This window comes from Cydia splendana, chromosome 3 (assembly GCF_910591565.1).
Source record: "Cydia splendana chromosome 3, ilCydSple1.2, whole genome shotgun sequence".
Lineage (NCBI taxonomy): Eukaryota > Metazoa > Arthropoda > Insecta > Lepidoptera > Tortricidae > Cydia > Cydia splendana.
Genome location: NC_085962.1, coordinates 18,671,372 through 18,694,657, shown reverse-complemented (window position 1 = coordinate 18,694,657; position 23,286 = coordinate 18,671,372). Strand labels below are relative to the sequence as shown.

Here is a 23,286-nt window from a genome sequence, read left to right as displayed (position 1 = left end):
TATTTTTTTCCCTTCTCGGAATTCTCTGTTATTAAATTTTATAGTTGTAAATATCCTAAATTGCGTAAATAATTTTAATAAATACTCAGGAGCAAAGCAACGGAAAATCAACGGTTTTTAAAGTTGTAATACGGTGCTACCAGGCCGATTAATTATTACGTCGTCAAAATTATTTAAAAATACTTTTTCTAACCCTTCAATATAATTCTTAAACGTTTCAGGTGGGACCTTTAGCCCGCCATAAAAAGATGAATCTTTATTATAGGCTTTTTCCTTTGTTTTTTGACTTTTACACCCATTTACTGCACAATAATTACGTGGTTTCGGCATTTCGAAGCGTAAGCGCGGGAAACGTCCGGTGCGAGCGCTGAGGCGGGCGTTCGGCGGCCCTCTGTCGGTTGTATCGTCGACGATACGCCGAGCGGTAGGCATATAGCGCGTGGCCTTGAGCGTGTGACGGACGCCTGGTACCTATACGTTAGGTATACCTACTTACATAATATATAAAAAAATACATAAATAAGTACACTACAGAACAGAAGAGAATCGGTGAATTGCCAAAATCATTCTGTGAGTTCCGCGCCAACTCGACGGAGACGAATAAATAAAATTAGACCATTTAGACCCCAGAGAGCCAGTGAGCTAAAAACAGCTTCAAAAAAAATATCGGAACCGGTCACTGTGCCTACTCCAAGGCCACTCGGCCGTCAAATAAGTCTCTCAGTAAATCTTAATGTAAGTAGTGTAGGTAAGGTAAACACGTACTGGTGCTCGACGCGGTCCCAATACATGACATCTTGAAACTTAAGTCATTGTCAATAGAGGTGACAGCACGGTGACAGCAAGGGGTCATCTATTAGGCATTAGCATGTCGAGTACTAGTACGTTTACCTTAGTACATAGGTACAAGGTTGGTGAAACGAGTTACTTACATAAAATTTGGTGGCCCTAACGTTTAGGTACATTTTGAGGTCTATGATTCAGAATGTTAAGAAAAATATCCGGTTATGTCCGATCTTAAAAACCACACAACATATTTTAAAGTAACGTGTAATCACTCATGAGGGCGAAGCATAAACTAACCAAGACCTTTTAATGTATAAGACGGACCAAGAATGTCATCGAGGAGGCGTAAGTAATAACAAGCAAGTTGTCTTTTAAGGCAAGTAGAGATCTAGAGATGCTCATCCTGTGTAACTTTTTTTTCCATAAGTAGTGCATTCAACACATTTGTAAGGTGCTAGTTCATCTTTTTTTGCGATGTATATAATAGGCCTGTTGCAAGTAACAAAGAATCATGGAAATAATGGTTTCAACGAAACATATATGTTAATATGATTCTAAAAAATGGCCCAATCTCAGATTAAACTGAAGGATTATTAATATATTCAATAAAATAAAAGTGCAAAATTCTCCAATCGGCCATTTTTACTGAAACGCCAATCAGAAACGTTCCAAACAGTGACGTCATCAATCCGTAACATATTTCTTAGAGCAACATAGACAACCTCATTGACCGAAATCTATACGTGGGCACCAAAGAGTTCGAAAGGTGCAAAAAAAAATGTTATTTCGCCACTAAACATTGATTACGTCCAAAAAATATTATTACACGATATAAAGTAGATATCTATTTGTTATTATTTAAATAAAATGCTAAATAATACGATATTTCAACAACAAACTTTTTTAATTATTTGGCTGAATGGAACTATCATTGCCATGTTGGCTGTCGTAACTAGAAAAAATGAAAAATTAAAAGTAAAACCGGCGTTCGGTGATTTTCACTCAAAATTTACATGTATCTAAATAATTCATCTTAAACTGCAACCGTGTGAGAGTTTTTGTGTAAAATGAGTTATTGTGATAAATTTTTGTAATGTATTTATTATCCCTAATCGTAATATATGGTGCTGAATTAACAATATCATTCGGATTCAAGGGAAATTCGTAACTGTAAGTATGTAAACAATATCTACCACCCTACCACCAACTAAATGATGACGTCACAAATGGCATGCGAGGCGTTTTCGCGCGAAGTTTAAACTAGCTATAATAAAATGCAATTATCTATGTTAAATCTTATGAGTATAACTGAAATATAGTGTTTTTCGGAACTAATACAAGTGAACCGACGATATTAAAAGGGTTTTCAAAATTTGTCATCAGGCCTATTAGGGTATAAGTACATTAGTAGTTGCTTTATTTTGCAAGATTTATCGGTTAATAAACAAAAAAAGGAAATAAAAGAACCTACGGGGATTGTAAAACACTGAAAACAAAACTGCCCTAGAATGTCTGATACCTGACCTAAACCTAGGTTAGGCATATTACTTAGGTACAGTCTCGCCCATCGACCTAATTAAGTCTAGTTCAGACTAGACTTAATTAAAAATTAATATGTTACGCTAAAGCTAAACGATCTGCTCTATCACTCTTGCATATTTGAGCGATAGAGACACAGATAACGAAATTTAGATTTTCTATGAAAATACGGATCTCTATGTAGAGTTAGACCAAGAAAAGTCTGCAGCGATTTTTATAGCCCCCGCAGTGCATGTGTTATTTATACGTCATAATTTCATAGAAGTTCGACGTTTAAAATAACACTTGCACTGCGTGGGCTCTCAAAATCTCTGCAGATTTTTCTTGGTCTTTACCTACCTACATAGTTCGGTTCTCACTGTTAATTAACTAGTTATGGTAACGACTACATGTATACATTGTATATCTCTCTAATCTCTATAAATTATGTTGTCAAACAAAACAACGCGGCGACACGAGTTTATTTATCTTGATAAGCTAAAAGTAATTGTAAATAAAATTACTTCTGTTCGCAATGTAAAACTGAATTATATAACAGAGAATCGAAATCGAGATGTAATTACATATATGATTAAATGATCAATATTTGAAAGTAACTTGACTGGCACAAACTAGAAAAAAATCTTTGTAATTAAAAGATAGATAATTCAAGTTGTCGTTAAAATTAAATTAGTTACCTAGATACTTAAGGAAATATTTTTGTGAAAAGGACCTACGTTTTAGAGTTCCTTACCCAAAGGGTAAAAACGGGACTCTATTACTAAGACTCCACTGTCCGTCTGTCCGTCCGTCTGTCTGTCACCAGGCTGTATCTCATGAACCGTCATAGCATAGCTAGACAGTTGAAATATTCATAGATGATGTATTTCTGTTGCAGCTATAACAACAAATACTAAAATGTACGGAACCCTTGGTGGGCGAGTCCGACTCGCACTTGTCCGGTTTTTTATTTACCTGTTAGGTACTTTTATATGGTTTCTAACTTAGATAAACAAAAAAGAAGTCTGTGTAAGCAAGAGCCCTAAGCTACTACTACTTACTACTTTAGCTATGTAACAAAATTAGGTGTTATAATTTTTAATGCTCTACATTTTTACGAGACTGAAACTTCGATTACCGTAAAATGGGGTGAGTAGGCGCAAAACTGACATTCAAACCTCGATAACATTTTATTTTTACATATGCAAACTGAATGGTGTATATAATAAGTGTTCCGGACGTTTGTATTTTAGTTTTTATTTTATTTTGGGTAGTTCCATTCGGGGTCATCCATTAATTACGTCACACGTTTAGGGGGAGGGAGGGGGTCAAGAAAATGTGACATGTTGTGACATGGGGGAGGGGGGAGTCCAAACATTGTGATGTCACTTTAACTTCATCAGTAACCGAAAATTAATTTATATTTTTTTATTCGCTGTACAGTTAAATCATGAGATTTTGGATGTAACTTTCGTTGTGTTATAAAATTACTAATATTTATAAATATATCAAAAATATTTTTTTATTAAAAAAATAATGCCGAGTTAATATTGTCGATTTCGTTGAAAACAAAATTGCCTAAAATGTGACGTCACACCAGGGGGGGAGGGGTTTGCAAAATGTGACCAAGTGTGACAAGGAGGGGGGGAGGGGTAAAAAAACCTAGAAATTCGTGTGACGTAATTAATGGATGATCCCTTTCATAACTTTGACGATAACCAGGAAAACCCACCTCACCCCGTAGTCCCTCGTATTTGAGGTGAGTTGGGTTTTCATACAAAGGTGATTTTGGAAGATTGTTGGATCGATTTTTTTTTATTATGAGTATTACTATAGCTCCATTTTAAATTGGAATACATTATTTTTGTAGCAGTAACCCATCTCACCCCCGTTTCAATCCTTCTATCCCCATTCATAACCCAACTCTCCCCGCGAACCCTACTCACCCCAATTTACGGTACTGGGTAGGTACCTACAGGTGTCATACCTAGCTTGGAAGTACAAACCGGGACTCAAAGAGCCAAACATCGTACTTTGAAGTGAAGGTCGAGGACCAGGACTACCTAACTGACTTCTGAGGTAAATTATTTCCGAAAATGCCCCATTTGCACGAATATCAGTCGTCGCGCGAACCATGTCAAGGCGGGGCCAGTGGCCGCGCGGGCCTGCCCTGGCCTTCACCTGCCCATAACTGGGATGGTTCTTGTTGACCGACCTGCCATTTGGTCTGGCGGCTCTGTCCACTGTCCAAATATGGGATTTTGCACTTTCGTCAAGGCTTCAGATTTGTTTGTGTCACGACAAGCGCGAATGTTTAGAAGATGTTTCTAAATTGTATTTTTTTTTTCTGGGAATTTTCTTTAATTCAATTTATAGAGTGCTTTATTTTCTTTGACTAATAATTTTCAATGAAGTTTAAGACGGTTTTGGTTATGACGTGTTTAATATGAAACAGAATTTAAGATAATATTTTTATATTGGGCCAGAAGTTAACTTTAGGTGGCAAAAGTTTTTGCAATTACATAATATTAAATTCTAACCCCCTTATTCATAAAACTTTACGGGCCTGATTTAGTTAAATTATCTTATATCCCTTTCTTACAAATACATTAAATTAAAATGATAGATAAGGACAAACAATTATTAGCTATAAGTTATAAGAGGATAAGTATATAAGGTATGGGTACCAATATAACCATATGATTTAAGGATTCGTCAACATACCATCTAAGCGCTCGAGTTCATTTAAATACTCCTAACTGAAACTTATTAAACATCAGCTGACTTCGAAAAATGTAAGATAAAGCTAATATACCTGCACTACTTAATTATAAAAACATATATTATTAGGAACATATATGTATTATTTGTACCTACAAGTATTTTTAAGGATTCACAGCAGACACATAGGCTAATATCCTGGCATCAATATAATCTACTACCCATAGGTACCTAGAGTTAGGTATGTGAATAGGTATGTCACAAATCTGGAGCATTCATTCATTCATACATTTTCCTGTAACCGGTGTAACTAGCTCAATGAATGCATTTGCATGGAACGTGTAGGATGTTGAACACGAGGCAGCCACAGAGAACGTCTAAGAGTTCATCATGTAAACAACTAAAAACAAGTATTTACTTTTAATTTAATTTATTCTACTTTTTGGCATATCTGCTGATATTCAATATTAACTACATATTAATAAAGTTTGTAGTTTTATCTATTCTATTCTATCATTAAAAACTGTTACAACATATTTATGAATATTCAAAATATTTTTCGTAGAATTAAATATTAACACAAGTTAACTACTTCGTACTACGAGTACAACTACCTCGGGCGTTTATTTCAAGCTGAATAAATATTACTAATAGGTACTAGTATGTATGTAGGTAGGTATACCTAGAGTCGGTCCATAAAAAGTCTGCAGCGGATTTGATAGCCCACGCAGTGCAAGTGTCATTTATACGTCATAATTTCATAGAAGTTTGACGTTTAAAATAACACTTGCACTGCGTGGACTATCAAATCCGCTGCAGACTATTCTTGGTCTGACTCTAGTAAAAGGTAACCTGTTTTCGCGTAGGTACCTCCTTTTTTGCTTTGGAGGATTTCTACTGCTCTTTTCAACGTATTAAATTAACGGCCTCCTAGCCTATACTCGGTAGTGTAGTGATAGTGACCCTGCCTACGAAGCAGGAGGTCCCAGTTTCAAATCCTGGTGAGGGCATTTAATTTCTGTGTTGTCACAGGTATTTCTTCCTGAATTTCTCTCTTTTTGTTCTTCGAATTATAACAGCTCATTACTTAAAAAACTATTTTATTACCTTTAGTATTAAGCTGAGTCCTGATCCTAGTGAGTTCTCTGGAACGGCTGCGGCTGCGGCGATGCGCCGCGATCCTGCGCGGCGACCGCGCCATAGCACACACAATCACATAACATACAGGTCACAACACAACAACAAACTGCTTTTAAATATTCGAATTTGGAACGTAAACTGACACAGGAACGTTGCGAAGGCAGAGCGAGGCACGTCAGCAGCGCTGAATGCACGGCGTGAAACTGTTTAGTTTGTTGTGTTGTGCTCGGCTCACCTGCGGCGGCCGTGAGCGCGTGATAACTGATAACGTGACTGTTACCTTTCGCCGGCTACTTGGGTAATAGTGGGAATCGGGGAACTGGGTCAAGGGAGCTTTGGGACTTTGCTGTATGGGATAATATTTTGTTATATAGCATGTATACCGGGTGTGGCCTGTAACATGAGCAAAAAATTAAACTGTAGGCTGTACTCCTCATACTGACCAACATTTGTTCAGCGACTTTTAAAAATAACTTGTGGTTTGATTTTTATTACACTTTAAAGTTTATTCTAAGACGCAATGTATTGCGAATTTTGTTATGTTAAAGGCGGGACAAGCAACGTCAATCACACTAATATGGCGTGGCGATGGCGTCCATTGAAGATAATATTTATTTTGTATGAAAAATAGGGAGTCTAAATACTTCATAATTTTTAAAAGTTGTTGAACAAAAGTGTCACCGTTTGAGGAGTACAATCTATGTTTTAATTCTTTGCTCGTGTTACAGGCCACACCCTGTATAAGGAACATAACTTTCACCACACCATCTCATAAAGGCTCTTTTTATTCTTTAAAAACTGGTGAGAATTTGTATTTTATCCACGAGAGTGGTAAAGTAAATAGATGTAAATTTTGAGTTGGTTCATAGTGTTGGCTGGTAAAATTGACTATTAAGTGACGATAAATCGTTAGTAGGTACCTATATATATATCTTAATCCTCGTGCCTTGAAACCCTCGCACTTCGCAGCGCTCAAATTCCACTTCTCGAACAACCCGTGGTTAAATTTTGGAATCTTTCGCTTGCACACCTATAAATTTTAGCACGAGGGGTTAAACAACAACTTTGCCCCTTGTAAAACAATATGTAACTATTATAATAGGCTTACCTATGTGAATAGGTATAATAAATTGTACTACTTTAATAAATATTACATAGAATATGAGGCATAATAAACATTGAGGCCAATTCGAACGTGCACTTGACATCAAAACGATGTCATTTAGTTATCTATCATTAGCGTGAGCGAGACGCAAGGCCGATTTAGAACAAAATTACATCATTTAGATATATTGTCAAGTGTAAGTTTGAATTAGCCGCCTTTATTTTTGGTGAAGTCTATATTTATTTAGGTACCTAATGTACCTACTAACAAAGTTTCACGATAATCGGTTGAGAATTCTGTATGGAGTCCTCTCCATGGGGATTTTCTCCTGAACAGCCGTAACAAAAATAGTGGGAATCCGTTTAAGGGCAGATAATCAGAACACGATCCCGAATATGCCCTTAAACGGATCCTCACTATTTTTGTTACATCCTGTATAAAACCTTCTTCGCTTCTCACAATAGTAAAAGCCGTTGCGTGTCGAATAACATTAATGCGTTAAATTCTTAATGACAATATAATTGGCTAATATTACATACCAAAAGTTAGTTTTAGGTACAACATAATGGGCATAAGTTTAAAATAATACTTTTTTAAAGGATTAGCAACACAATCCTTAGGCTAGTTTGTTACATTAGCAGCTACATAGTAGGTAGGTACCTAGCTAATACAAGCTAGGTAGTTAGTAATGCAAATAATGCCAGTAAGGAGCATTATACCTACATAATAAATACCTCTGGAACTTCAAGCGGCCATAGGCCTCGGAGTTCGTTTACCCTCAGGTCCCGCTATGAGGCCGACTGTTTTTGTCTGAATATCATTATATCATACCCATTTATTGTGACACGTGAAGCGCCGCACCCACGTGGCGTAAATGGAATTATGTACCGTGAATTACGTTTAGGTACTGCTTGATTATAGGTATCAGGGATGTTGCGGATGCAGATTTTTTGACTTCCGCGGATGCGGATATTTAAAGCCTCACATCCGCGGATGCGGATGTCAAGATTTGGTACTTAAAAAACGTGAAATATTACATTTTTAGTAATTTTTAATAAAAAAAACGAAACATTTAGTATTTGAGCAAGAACATAAGGTGCGTTTTATTTAATAAACAGTAACTTGGCCGCCTTTTCGGGATCTAGACGATTTCGTTATATATAATGACGAAATTACCTAGCACTTACGCCGCCGCTAAGACGTTCCTGCTACCGACTTGGTCAACATCCGCATCCGCATGAGCTCCGCATCGATTTTATGCGGTTGCGGATGCAGATGCGGATGTTGAAAATAATGCGGATGTTCCGCGAATGCGGATGCGAATATTCGCAACATCCCTGATAGGTATGATACAATATGATGGTAGCGCTCTCATCGCCTATCGAGTTATGCAATCTCGTGACAGTCAGGGTGACTGATAATAACGGAGCGACCATTTTAGCTTCACTGTTAAACAGAATTAAATTATGTCACGCGAAGGCCAGCCATTCGCACATTTTTAGGGTTCCGTACCCAAAAGGTAAAACGGGACCCTATTATTAGGGTTCCGTACCCAAAAGGTAAAACGGGACCCTATTATTACTAAGACTTCGCTGTCCGTCCGTCCGTCCGTCCGTCTGTCTGTTGTAAGCAACGTCGGACGTGGTCAGTACTTGGATGGGTGACCGTTTTTTTTTGCATTTTTTTTCCGTTTTTTTTCATTATGGTACGGATCAAACCATTAACTAGTTGCAAACCACATTTTATTAGACTAGGAGTTTTAACCTTACCTTCAATTTCCATTTTAGAGTCAGCCACATTTGTTCGTAAAAATATCCATCTATTCAATTTTAATACAAACCCTCGCCGTAATTTAGATTTAATTCTGCCGGAACCAAAAATTTATATCTACAAAAAAGGCCCATACTACACGTCGATACAAATTTACAATCATATCCCCAGTTATATCAAATCAGAAGAAAACAACAATACATTTGAAAGAAAATTAAAGCAACTTTTATTAAAAAAAGCATATTATACAATAACCGAATTTATGGAAGAAAAGAAATTTTAGACATAGTACGTCCTACAATAAACCTATTGATTAATATAAAATATTCTAAATATCTATATAATGATAAGTTAGTTATACGTTTGTAAAAGCCACTAGAGTTATGTTAGAAATATATTAAGTACCTGTAACTTAAGTGAATTATGTATGTACTTATGTTTGCTACACCCTTTTCAGGGTCCATGTGATACCATAAGAAATGAAAATACCACCTAAAATGTACCATGGAAGCAAGAAATAAATGAATACTGAACCCTTTTCGTGCGCGAGTCCGACTCGCACTTGCCCGGTTTTTTAGGCAATTTAAAGACCGCGAGCCAGCAGAAGATCTTTATGACCAAGTTAAAATTAAATTAAGAGGCTAAATGAAATGTATCATGGCGATCGGGTAACGCTAGCTGCGGCTCCGTTGGTGTTCACGTTATAAATAGGTAAGCAGCAAGTTTTTAAAGAGTTTTTACCCTGGGATATCTTCTAGTGAATAACCGATTTCACAAGACGGTCTAGGTACGTGAAACTTGTTTTTTTTTACATTCTTGTGCTTTTCCCAAAAAACCGGCCAAGTGTGAGTCGGACTCGCGTTCCAAGGGTTCCGTACATTACACAATTTTTAGCAATGTATTTTTTTTGAAACGTGAGGGAAATGTCTTTAAAAAATTATTAGTTTTTTGATTGTGCATTTACCCCCCCAAAAGTGGCCCCTACGTTTAAAATTCATTTATTTACGTTACATGTCTGTCTTTGGGTCACAGTCACAGACTTAAATATGTGTACCATTCAACTTAATTGGTTCAGTAGTTTCGGAGAAAATCGGCTGTGACAGACGGACAGCCAGACGAGACGATGAGTGATCCTATTATAAGGGTTCCGTTTTTTCCTTTTGAGGTACGGAACCCTAAAAACGGGAAAAGATCGCTAATTTGACGGTAGATAGGTAGGTATACTTACCAAACAGAAGCCGAAGCCAAGATGAAAATCGAAAACGCTAATCGAAAAGTTAAAATGTTGATGACAGATGCGGCGTAAAATCACGTCATCATTTCCATTTATTTAAGTTTCCTGTAAAAGATTATCCCCGGTAGCTTTCACTTCTTGGAGCGGCTGCTCGCCAGTCGCCACCTGGCTCGGTTCCGTGGCAATCCCACCAGTTGCTTTTAAGTCGAGTTGTGTCCGACTTATACTTCATATGATATTAACTAACAATAAGTATATTGGCTATTCTAGTAGGTATCTACATATTTGTAGATACTGTGACTGGTAAAGAGAAGACTGTTAACCCCAACACAACGCCGCGAGTATTGGTCATAGTTATACCTACTTAGATCGCGCTATAATGTTACTTTTATTTGTAGTCAAGTTTTAAATTTCATCGAAATCATAGAGAAATAAGTAAGTATAGAATGCTTAATATTATTAAGTACTTACCTAAGAAAATTCATGTATGGAGTGAGCACTCCATGCTTACCTAATAGGTGTGAATAGAAGGACTCCAATCCTAGGTCTCATTTACCAAAATATTTTTTACCTCAGCAGCTCGAACAAGGGTGCTTTAAAAACAGTTGGTACTTCTAACCTTAGCAAAATTCAATTTTGCTTCGAGCGTGAGACAAAATGATCGCTAAATTAAATTGGCAATTTAAACTCTTATCCCAATTTGAATGGTTGTATTTTAGACATTATAAAGTCGGAACACGTTAACTTTTAATGCCAAGTGGTACGTCAAGCATGGAGCTTATAGGAGTTATAGGGATTGGGATAGGGGGGTTATAGGGAGTATTCATTCTTACTGCCACACACTCTCGCTCTCTACAAGCTCGCTAGCTAAATTATCTCACGGTAAGAAGATTACTAACTAACCTAACCTTCGTTAAATTCTAAATTAACGAGTGCACAATCATTACGTTGTCAGATATATTTTATTACCTAATAACTACATTATATATAGGGCTCAGGAAAATACCTAATAAATAAAAGTCATGTTAAGAACGAGAACAAATAATATATTCCTGTTACATTCACATGTCGCTTAAGTTAAAACCGGCGACGACGGGCCGGGGCGCTCCAAGATCTGAACCTTATCACCTTTACATAAGGTTTAAGTACCTACGTATCACATTATTGCAACAACTATACTCTGTATCTTAAGTTATTTAAATAAAAGTAAACAAACAATTTGTACATTTTCGGGTAGTTATAACATTTATTGGTTAACCAACCAAATACAAAAGCGCCTGGATCTGCCATTGAACGACCTGACTTTAACCTAATTATTTGGTCAAGTACCTAATGTTTTCATCTACCCTCAACTGGCTTAAGGAGCCATTTGAGGGTAGATTTTGTTTACTTTTATTTAAATACCTAAAGATACAGACTATAATAACAATTAATTTATTATTCACATGATTTCAACCAGGAATTGACGTTCACATTGGTCCCAAAACATTAAGTATTCATAAAAGTTACCGCCAGGACCAAAGGAAATACTTAAACGCGCTGTACCTACAGATTTTGTTAAAGCGTAGGTAGGTAGGTATTGGGTACATCAAACCTATTAATTAAGTAACAAGTCAAATGTAGAAGGGCGCATAGGAAAGGGATATAGGTGCTCAATATGTAATTATTTCAATTACCTATAAGTATCTGGGGGCGTAGCAAAGATAACAATCGTATAGGCGTGTCCAACCGGGGACAATTTTTCGCCAATCTGATTAAATTGTCTGATCAAATGAGGCCGTGCGGACGCAAACGCCAATTCGGCTCCCCGAAGCAACCGCCGATTATGACCGATATTACCGATAAAATGGGGTGCGGACGCAAGAATACCAATTTGTGTCGCTAGTATTCGCGTTTGGGGGCATTTCTTTAATTTTGAGCGCTCAAATATCACCGTAATTTAAAATTGGTGAAAGTGGCCAAATTGACGTTTGCGTCCGCACCTCCTGACTTGATCGGACAATTTAATCAGAAAGCGAAAAATTGTTCTCATCTGGACAGGCCTTATAACAACAAACGCCAATCAAAAAGTAAAAATGTTTTGGGATAGCAGATGCAAGGAAAAGTGACATTTCAATACATTATTTACGATTTGTTTCGATTGGTGTTTCCTATCAATGATTGTCACTTGGTCCCCGGGTCAGGAGGACCAGGATAAGGCAACATACCAACATCGGTATTTACTGGGGAAAGATGAACAGTTCTAATATAGGTATTAGTAACCTATAATGTTAATACTTGCTACGTCATTGCAAGGTTTGACTTATACTCATCAGTCACTCGATCATTACTCCTAGACACCTCGCATCTCAGGAAGTAATCGATAGGTACGGGATTAGAACTTTAAATACGAGGCCAGTTTTCGTTTAGAATTATAATCTCTTGAATCAATAACAAGTTAAAATTGATTTTTCTATTTCGAATCGGCCTCTAAGTCTCGAGTTTTGACCTAGAGAAAATGAGAAAGTAGCACCGCGCCCCGTCGCCTCGTTTCTTATCCAAGATAACAGTTAACAATAATAAACTGTTAGAGGTATGTATGTATAATATAGTATAATAATATGATAAATATTAGTATTGTAAGTCGTCCAAAAATCACTAGCAGTCGACTTTGTAAAGACTCTGAAAATTCGCTTCGCCATGTTTACATATCACAATAATTTCAGTAGTGTGATCCGGTCGCATTCTCGCTACGTCTCTCGACGCTACAGTAAAACGCAGTGCTCTAAAGTGCCAAAAAATTGTATCACTCTAATTTTCCATTAAGTACTTTATTTTAGTTATTATTTTAGATTTGAATTTGAAAAGCTAAATGAAATAATTTTATTTTTGGTAGGGAATATCTAATAGGTTAATATTTCAAGGCATCGATAGATTTCTAAAATTAGTGCTCGTAGGATTGAAAAAAGTGAATGATGCAATAGAAATAGACGGCAGAAGACACATGCCAGGCTCCCTATAATGTGTAACATCGTTGCAACTTTAACTTTGTAAGTATACTAAATATACACATATATATACATATATATGTACATTGGCAATTTCATAGAACCATTTTCGTTCGTTAACAGATGCTTGGCCACCGTGAACCGACCACCTTTCTGCCCTGGCTTTAAAATGGCAGTAACATACACCGATATAAGGTGGTCGATGTTATTAAATTGACTTAATAAACACTACGTTCACCTTCTTATACGAGAATAAATACTTTGAATTACATTAATAAAATCTGCGGCTTATAAATAACTACAGTACACCAAAAATATATATACTCATTGCAGATTTGTCGAAGTGAATCATAACAAAATAGGACACGCTCACATTAATTATCTATCTTGTACTAACCTACTCTATACAGTTAAAGCACTTCAATAAATTAGTAAATTAACAATTATTAAAGTAGATCAATCTTAAAACCCCTCCAGTAACATCGGTCCACTTTCCCAATCTGTCTACCAAACGGTCTACTTTCCCGATCTGCCTAATTGCTTTTCTCAATCCGTCTAATTACCTATCGGTCCACTTTCTCGATCCGTCTAATTACCGATCGGTCCACTTTCTTCATTGGTCTACTTGACCAAATGATCCACTTTCCCGATCCGTCTAATTACCGATCGGTCCACTTTCTTCATTGGTCTACTTGACCAAATGGTCCACTTTCCCGATTTGTCTACTTCTGTGTCAGTTTATTTGCCGTTTATCTGGGTCCAGGTGAAAAAGAATATAATTCAATTTACCCCTTAATAAAAAAGGGCATAAGTCGATTTAGTCGACTAAGGTCTATAAGGAAGAAATACTAAGTATAAAAATGTCTATTTTGTAAAAATAAAATAGTCGGAATGTTTTAATTAGGGCATGCTCCCGGGAATTCCCGGGAATATGAGAACCGAAATTTTATAGTGTCAAAAGAACCGGTACTGAAGACCCGGTACCGGTAATTCCCGGTTCTCATCATATGACTATTTATTCCCATTTCAATAGTAGTAATGTTTTAGTACTTTAGCTCGAGATATTATATAACATTTAATAATGGTGCTATGAAACGGGGGACCCAAATAACCCGAGAAACTAATAACCTAGTAAAGTAGGCATTCGTTCAGGCAGGCCGTGCCGTCATAGTGCTGAGTGCATCGACTATGCTACGGCCATGTGGCTCGGCCCAGGCGGAGGCAAAGTGTGCCGGTTAATTTCGTAAAATAGGTTGGAACGCCAATTAAGTGTACTTATGTTTATAATAAAATAAATCATTTATTAATTCTTATGCAATTAGTTATATGAAAAAAAGTATTTCATAAAGAATGTACGCTAACACAAACAATTTCTTAAAAGTAATCAAAAGATGCCTTGAGAACCGGGAAGAACCGGGAATCCCGGTTCCGGCCATGCCCAGAACCGGGAAATGAAATTCTTGGTACCGGGACCGGTACTGCATGCCCTAGTTTTAATGCCGTGATATAAAAATGCCGAGATATAAAAATGCCCATATATAATTTAGACGAAATTGTAATCAATTTTAAAGTATAACACATAATCTAAACATAAAACTAAGGTCAAGACGCGCACAGCGTTTATAAAGAGTTAGCCAAGCGCCTAATAGACGCAACGGGTGACCGGAAGGCTGGAGCTTATCTCGCCCAACGCTTGGCGTTGCCGTTCAGCGCGGTAACGCCGCCAGACTTCTGGGCACCCTACCGGAGGGCACAGACCTGGGGCCAATTTTTTATTTGTAGGTTTTTTACTTTTTAGGTAGTTTAAGTTTAATATGTTTAAAGTAATTAAAAAATAATGAATAGATTTCACCTTCCACCCATGCGACGGTAGCGAAACGGCCAAGCCACATATGTTGACTAAGGTGTAGAGTTTGTCATTTTAGGGCTTGCAGAGTTAGAAGCTTGGCTCTACAAGATATCTGATAACTTTTTGACAGTCCGAGCCTTGTAGTTTCGTCTTGGCAACTTTTTACATGAAATGTTTTTCATGGGATATTGTTTACTGGAATGATCCCAGACATTTTGTTCGTTGTAGTCACAAAACGGTAATTTGCTGCAACGCAATCAGTTATATTTAAATACTGTCAGAACAATGACGGTGTCTCACTCGCACCTGTTACAATACTGATATGTCGGTCCTCTGTGGTTGACACATATTGACTTGGCATTATGCTGGCACTGAGCGTTTTTGGTATTCTGAGAAACTGGTGGTTTTCGTGTTAAAAAAAATACATTTCGCGAATCGCCAAATGAAAGTTCGCGAAGTTGGTACTATGCTACGAAACGAGTGAACCAATGGCGAAAGTAGACAACGTGCTCAAGTAGACAGATCGGGAAAGTGGACCGTTTGGCAAAGTAGACAAATCGGGGAAGTGAACCGTTTGGTAAAATGGACACATCGCGAAAGTGGACCGTTTGATAAAGTACACAGATCGCGAAAGTGGACCCTTTGGTAAAGTATACAGATTGGGAAAGTGGACCGATGGTACTGGAGAGCTTAAAACAGTTATAAAAATAATTGTACAAAGCGATTGTACCTACTTATAACAATAAAACATTTATTATACACGATGAACATGCAAAACAGTAAAAAAATCTAACAGATCTATGAGAGAGAGCAATGCCCTCCAAAATATTGTTATTTTTGGCCTAAGATAAACTTGAAATGTTACTTAAACATATTAGGCAGCGTGAAAATCACTGGTACATATTCTGGGTCATACATAGATATAATATTAACTGGAGCATTTTCTGATGGTTTCTTTAATTGTCCAAAACCTATCCCGAAGTAGTGTTCGATAATATACTCGTAAAAATGTATGACATTGAGGTATATTACTAATGTACCTATTTAACTAAATAGTGAACAATTTTGGGGTATAAAAGACACATTTAGTACATTAAATCTCTGTATGACCCAACGAATCAACTCAAAAAACGATAAACCTAAGCCGACAAAACTGCATCATAGAATAAGCGTCATTATCTATAGACGACGAATTTAATATTATGCGTGCTTTTAATTTATTGTTTGAAAAGCATAGGTATTCATATAAGTGGTATACCTACATTCACTGGCGGGTGGCGCCTAACTCCGGGCGTCTTAAAGCGGCAATCAAACTAGCACTAGAGCCTCAAACAGAGCGATTCCAATGATGGACCATTATTACACTCTGCGAGGAAGATTCTCTTATTGAAAAGTTTCATATTTTCTGGATTATACATGTAAAGCTTCGATTGAAAGTATGTAAGTAATGGAGAAGATACTAAATTGAAATAATTGTATCTACACATTACATTATATATTTTTCATCGGGTTTTCTAGTTTTATAAGATTTGGAGCTAGGTGGTAAATAAGCCGGTTTTCATACTTATTATTCTTTAAGTTCCAATATTGTTAAGTAAAGTTTACAGTTAATTGAAGCAATGTTAGGCAATGCAGAATAATAATAAAAAGAACTTCCAATATGATTGATCTAAACTTATAGTTTTCCCTTCATTTTCATTTTATAATTGACTGCTATTCTATTGCTCACAGCTGTATGTTGGTGCAAGCGAGCAGCACTGAGACTAGTGTTAGGTACCTAAATCAATATCAAATTACATTCAAAATATAATGTTCGAATCCCGCTCCGAGCACACGCGGGCACTTACAACACCACCCTACATAAAATACATCTCTTATACAAATGCACCCTTAAGTACAGTGTAGGTACAGTTCCATAAATACATACATCCATAGTTATTAGTTAGCTACTGTGTAAAAACGATAATAGAGCTTGTGACACGTTTATAAATTTTCTTAATATCAATGAACTATCATTATCATGTCACAAATTAAAAAAAAACTTGTAAGGATTTTCATACGTCAGAAAGTATTTATCAGTCCAACAATGCTATGATGCTTAAAAATAGGGAATAAAATACGATTTTGCTGCGAGAGTGAGACAAAATGACCATGCATTTAGAATGGCAGTTCAGAGCACGGAGTCCAATTATACCAATTTCAACTACTTGGACTCATCCAATAATCGTTTGGTCTCGACTTTGACTGGACTCCGACTGGGACTGACACAGACACTGGGCAAGTTGGACTTTGACTGGGACTCAAGCTGGGTGTGGGAATTGGAGTAGGAATGTAAGGAAGGGAATGGGAGGGAAGGGATGGGATGGGGATGAGAACGGGAATGGTCAATGAGAACAGGAAAGGGAACGGTAAGGAGGATAGGGACGAAAACTGATATGGGAACTGGGCTGTAGTGGTATCGGGAGTTTAAGGAGGACTAAGCCAGGGTTGTTTTCTAATTCTGCGTAAATTATAAAAGTATTGAATTTAGGGGTACTTTAGTGTCATAGGTACTGTATTTTGTTTGAGCCTTGCAGCAAAAACTAACTTTGCTCTCTTGTTGCACAAATAACTGTTTTCTGAAATCGTTATTTTGTTAGGATTACAAAATAATTTCTAATGGGGTCAGGGTCCAGAGTTCGGCTCGGTTTAAAAATTGTAGAGGTGATTGAAAATAAACGATTTCAGAAAAATTCAATCCTTTCTAACCTACAACAACCGTAAAGTAGCTATAGAAAATTAAATTGGAAACATAGATAGGACGTTTGACCTGTGGAACGGAACGCAACAGTTTGTACGAGGTTGTGTCGCGGCGCGTGCCGCTCGGGGCGTCAGCTCTCGGCGTCGCAGTCGGTTGCCTCGCGCCAATGTAGCGGCGGCGCGACGTCTGCGTGGCAGTTTAGGAGCGGCGCGTCTGCCTCGCGGCAGTTTAGCGGCGCGTCGCCTGCCGCGCCGAGCTTCAGGAGCGGCGCGTCCTCGGCCGCCTGGTGTCGTACGCGCGGATGACGTCCGACTGCGACACGCTCCCGCCCTCCTCTTGAGAGAACGCGAACCCATCTGCCGGCCACTAAAGGTTACACTCCGCCCAGATAACCGTGGGAAGAAAAGCAAAGGGGCTAGCCAAGTAACTATCATTAAAGAAAATAAATAAGGTATGGGAAATGGGAATCACGTCACTTTATCGCCTGTCATCCCGATAGGTACACTTAAGTTTTATTGATGTTTGGGGCTATTCATAAATTACGTCATATCAAATTGGGGGGGGGGGGGGGGGTCTGGACATCGGATGATGGTAGCATGACGTAGGAGGAAACGGGGTCATTCGAGGCATGATTTTTGGATGACTTTAGGGGGGGGGGGGGGGGGGGGGGGGTCAAAATCGTCAAAAAACGATGACGTAATTTATGGACAGCCGCTTTGTCGTTATATGATTGTCATCTTGGCTACGGACCCTTATGGGGTAAGACAAATTATGCAGTTTAGTTAGGTCTGAATTTCCTGTAGAGATTTAGGTATCTCCGGAGGCGATAAATGAGCTTTAAATGGGGGCGTATAAAAATTTTAACGAAATTTTACTAAGGACAAAGAGAAATAAAAATTAAATTGGTTGCTTTAGTCTTTGTCTTACCCCACATCATCTGAGGATATTCACCTAAGATAACTATTTAGAGCTGAAAAAAATAGGTGAATTTCCTTACTTTCTTCCCACGGATATCTAAATAAACTCTTTATTCTTAACTAATGCGGCAACGCAAGTCAGACACAACGTTATGTACAATGTAAAGTAAATTATGAGGTTTGCTTTGGTGGTATCTCTTTGTGACGACTTTTCAAGAAAACGTGTTATAAATGTCATAATTTTGGAACCATACCTGATTTAGTCCAAGGTCAATACTATGTAACTTTTTAACAAGTTTTAATGTTAATTAAATTTTTGAACATGTTAAACCGATTGATAAAACATTGGTATATAAATTAAAACGGCTGATGGAATATCAAGCGATCTACTCGTGATCGCAGCTTCCGTGCCGAGCCCAAAGAGGGCGCTGTAAACAATCTATGTATTTTCAAACGTGTACTATGCGAGTGCGCACTATGTCGCGTTGCGTGCAGTGTTCACATATCTCTATAGGCTCTTCCATCTAATACATTAAGGCAATATGTATTATTTATTCGTACAAACGATCAAAACCTCAAGCCGTATTTGGTCGATCAGTAGGTAGGTACCTACCTATGGTTTATGGCTACTAATAGATAACTAGTTGACGACCGATGTCAGTAGTAAATAAAGGTCTAGTTTGCTAGTTTTATAAGTATTAAAATAGTAGCGTTCGTAATTGACATTGGTAAAATGCTTCTGATTACATCCATTTATTTGGAAATAAGGGGCTAGGTTTACAGTAGTGCCATCTAGTTAGATTTCAATCGAGTTCATAAACGGCCGACCAAATCGGCTGGTGTTTTGTGCGCGTACTAGGTACTTATAGAGTCGGAAGCTTACTCCGGCTACACCTTTCAATAACAACAAAACAAAGTGTCGTAGTGTCAGCATAAACGTATTTCTTCTCTTCTCTTTGTGACGTTATAGTCTGTGCAGAGTTAGCTTGGTTCGACTATAGTTGTACTAGGTGGGAGAGCCGTTCGAGCGGTACTCACGGGACAGCTCAAGCTCGAGGTTGACGCGCGTGGTGCGGCGGCTGAAGACACTGCGGACGTTCTGGAGCAGCCGCGCCGTTTCCGTGAGGCTGCCAAGTCGAGCCGAACGTCAGGGGTGCGAGAGCCTTGCGCGTGCGAGTTGAGCCGAGCCGATCGCACGCTCCGATCGTACACGCTCGCACGCATTGGGAGACGAAAGCGTAATACATGACTGCTTCTCCGTACAAACTTCGTCCCTTTTTCCTCTCTGGATATTAACCTTTTGAACGCCACAGACGGCATTGACGTCAACGCAAACTTGTGACAACGACGCCAAAGACGGCATTTGACGTCGATCGTTTTTTGATGAAAATCTACTGAAAAACACCCCACTTTTAGGTTGGCATTATTTATTCACAAAACTAAATTTTACCCCCGTGGCGTCAGTGGCACGGCAAATGGATGCGTCGTTTGGCGTTCAAAAGGTTAATGTTATAAGTAGAAAATATTTTTACGCCATGTGATGTATATCAACACTAGCTATGATCCTAAGTTTGATTTTTATATTTTATTTTATTTATTTATAAGAGATAGGAGCATTTAAAAATTCGTATGGAGTACATTTTGCGCTCCTAACCCTTATATAATCAAAAAATATAAAAAGTCAAACGAAAGGGCATAGCTATGGTAAATATAAAATCAAATGGTTAAAAATATATTCCATTATGTCAATATCCACAAAAGTTTTTCTTAAAGGTTGAGGTCTACGTTTGTATGAAGACGCGGTCGTCCACTATCCTCATAAAACTGCATGGCAGTCGGGGCGTCAGCGTCGAGCGTTCGTGTACGCTCAGAGCGTGCGTTCCGTGCCCCCCGGGTACGCACTTGCGGTGGTAAGTTCGACCGCCAACATACAAAATGGTTGGATCATCAGTAATCACGGGCATATCGAATGTGTAATCTCTTATCTTTAGATATTTTTGATTGTTTAGTAGTAGTAGTCCTCTACCAGACAATCAAAAATATTAAGTGAACTTCGTCAAAAATGTGTCCAAAGAAATTAGGGGCACAAAAACGCTCTGATATCGACCCGGACGGTTGCAACTGCGAGTTCGTACGTGGCCTTAAAAGAACCAGGGTAACTTGTCCTCCGGATCCGTAATCAGTTTTTTCTTTAATTGGTCAACTCGCCGGCGCTAGGCAAGCGCCTAGAATGACCCGGGCAGAGCCACAAAGTGGTTTAGGACGCTACTCGCTTACAGTTCGCGCACGAAATCTGAGGAACTTCGAGTAGGTTTCTCGATTCCTCGGACCTCGTGTGCAGACTGTACAGTTTGTAGATTCATATGTAACACTGATAACCTTTGATGGGACGATCATTAATTTACCGTAAATCGGTTCATTAAATGTGTTCAATCAATATTTTTAAGGTGCGTTAGTTTAGGTAGGTAGGTAATTAACTTCACGAAAATGTACCTACTTAGTAATGTCCAAATACACTAAAACATATAGGTACTTAGTTAATGTTTAATCGCGCTTTTTTACATTAACCATTACTTTTTTTATTAAACCATCACTAACTTGTGTTACATGAGAATCAAAACCAACTTTTCAATCTTATTTGGAGGTGACATTTCCATAAGGGACACGACCCATAACCTCCCAATACATATAAAAAAAAAGCGTGATGCATGGTAAAAAAGCAGCATGCGACAGGCCATGCAAGCAAACTCCCTAGTTGACGCCGACACCAACCAAAATGGACTATAATCGTGGGAGTACTGTCATTGTACTGCACGATGTACCAAAATGGCTCTTAATGGTTAGTTTTAGAGTCTATTTTGGGGTGAACGGCGGGTACTTAAGTACTTACACTGCGCCAGTCTGACCAAGGCGTGCCGCGTATCCGCCACGCTGTAACACCACAGTTAGTCCACTCCATGCCAAGAGAGCCCAGGGGCACTCCATGCCAAGAACAGTGCCCTGTGGCACTCCATGCCAAGAACAGTGCCCTGTGGCACTCCATTACTCACGCATGCCGAGCGTTCGTTAATACCTTTATCTTGCTTCTCACGAATGGAAGGAGGAAGATGACGATTTCAAGTAATTTTTGAGTTTTGATATGATAAGGGATATCTACACATTTTCTAATATTTAAGTAGCCGAATTTTGAAAATGTTGTAGGTATACCCAAGTAGGTAAACCTGCAAAGCAACATAAATTAAAGTAGCTAGGATTTGTATATCATTTTAAAATAAGCCTTTCAAGTTATTGAAAATAAAACTACTTATCTAAATTTTAACTGCACAAATTCTCATCCAATGCGGTTTTGCCCTTAATTCGTCATTTTTCTCCTTTCTAAAAACCAAATCTTTTAAAGATAGCTTCGTGAAAAGCCAGAGTAAATATCAGCATTACTATGAGAAATTATTAACTACCTAGCATTAATACTAACACCAATTATTGAAAAGAAACAGATGAATCATGAGTTTCGAATCAACAATCAGTATAAATGTACTACCAACTGTTGCACAACTTGGAATTTAAAATGAAATCGCATTAAATACATAATTATTGCAGAAAAACAAGTGTACGCCAGCTGGCTATATTTAAAACTTACATCTAAATACACAAGTCTGAATCAAGTTTGAAAACTTTATTTAAGTTAAAATAAATAGTCATCAATACAAACAATAGCAAAAACGCTTTCTTATATTTATTTACAATACTTATAGATGATCGGTATTTAAGACTAGAAACACCGAGATGGAATGTGGGGCGTCGGCCTGGCCTCGCGGACGACAAAAGGCTCTCTGTTCTCTATGTTGTAAAATTATTATTTTTTTCATTTTAATTATTTCCTAGCCTTAGAGGATACAACCAAACGGAGTAGCCATTAACAGGCGTTCCCCTCTGTCCAAACTCTCTGACCAATGGTCATACACATTGTATGGACTGAACTGACGTTTATCTGACATGGCTATTTTTATGTTACGTATACATTTGACGTGCACCTCGCCCGCAAAAAACGGCAGACTAAAAATAGGCGTTTCCATTTGGTTATATCCTCCAAGTTTCTAGCATAGTATCCTATCCTATGTCATTGTTATATCATTATACGTGTAGCTCTAGTTTTTCGTCTGGTTGCCCTGAAAAGTAGCGCCATGACAAGGTGTCAAGACTTAAGCTGGGTGGCATCCATTCTGGTTTGTTTTATATTATACATATTATAGTAATTCTTGGTGTTTACACCAAGTAAATATTTTTCATTTCTATGAAGTCCATGATATAATAGTGTTGATGACACCAAGGCTTTTAACTAGTAACTTGGAAGTGAAACCATCTTTGTAGCTCCTCCTATCGAAGAGAGACTTATGCTTGTATTAAAAACTTACTCCTGTACCTACATTTTTTTAAATAAAGTCTGTAATATGACTGTTGTCAGCTCTTAAGGTATTTCTGCCTATTATCGTTAGTCAGTGATATTACATAATTGCTGTAA

The 23,286-nt window shown here is 37.9% G+C and overlaps 1 protein-coding gene across 1 annotated transcript in view; it reads right to left on the bottom strand.

The window, feature by feature from the left end:
* Positions 1 to 17,969: 17,969 nt before the first annotated feature.
* The window catches only part of LOC134789376 (probable phospholipid-transporting ATPase IA), a 79,110-nt gene continuing 73,793 nt past the window's right edge, over positions 17,970 to 23,286 (bottom strand). Inside the window, exons 23-24 of the mRNA XM_063760008.1 lie at positions 19,806 to 19,894; positions 17,970 to 18,206 (exon numbers count right to left, since the gene is read on the bottom strand). Of these exons, the coding sequence (XP_063616078.1) occupies positions 18,109 to 18,206; positions 19,806 to 19,894 (187 nt within the window). The 3' untranslated portion in view covers positions 17,970 to 18,108. The remainder of the gene's footprint in view (positions 18,207 to 19,805; positions 19,895 to 23,286) is intronic.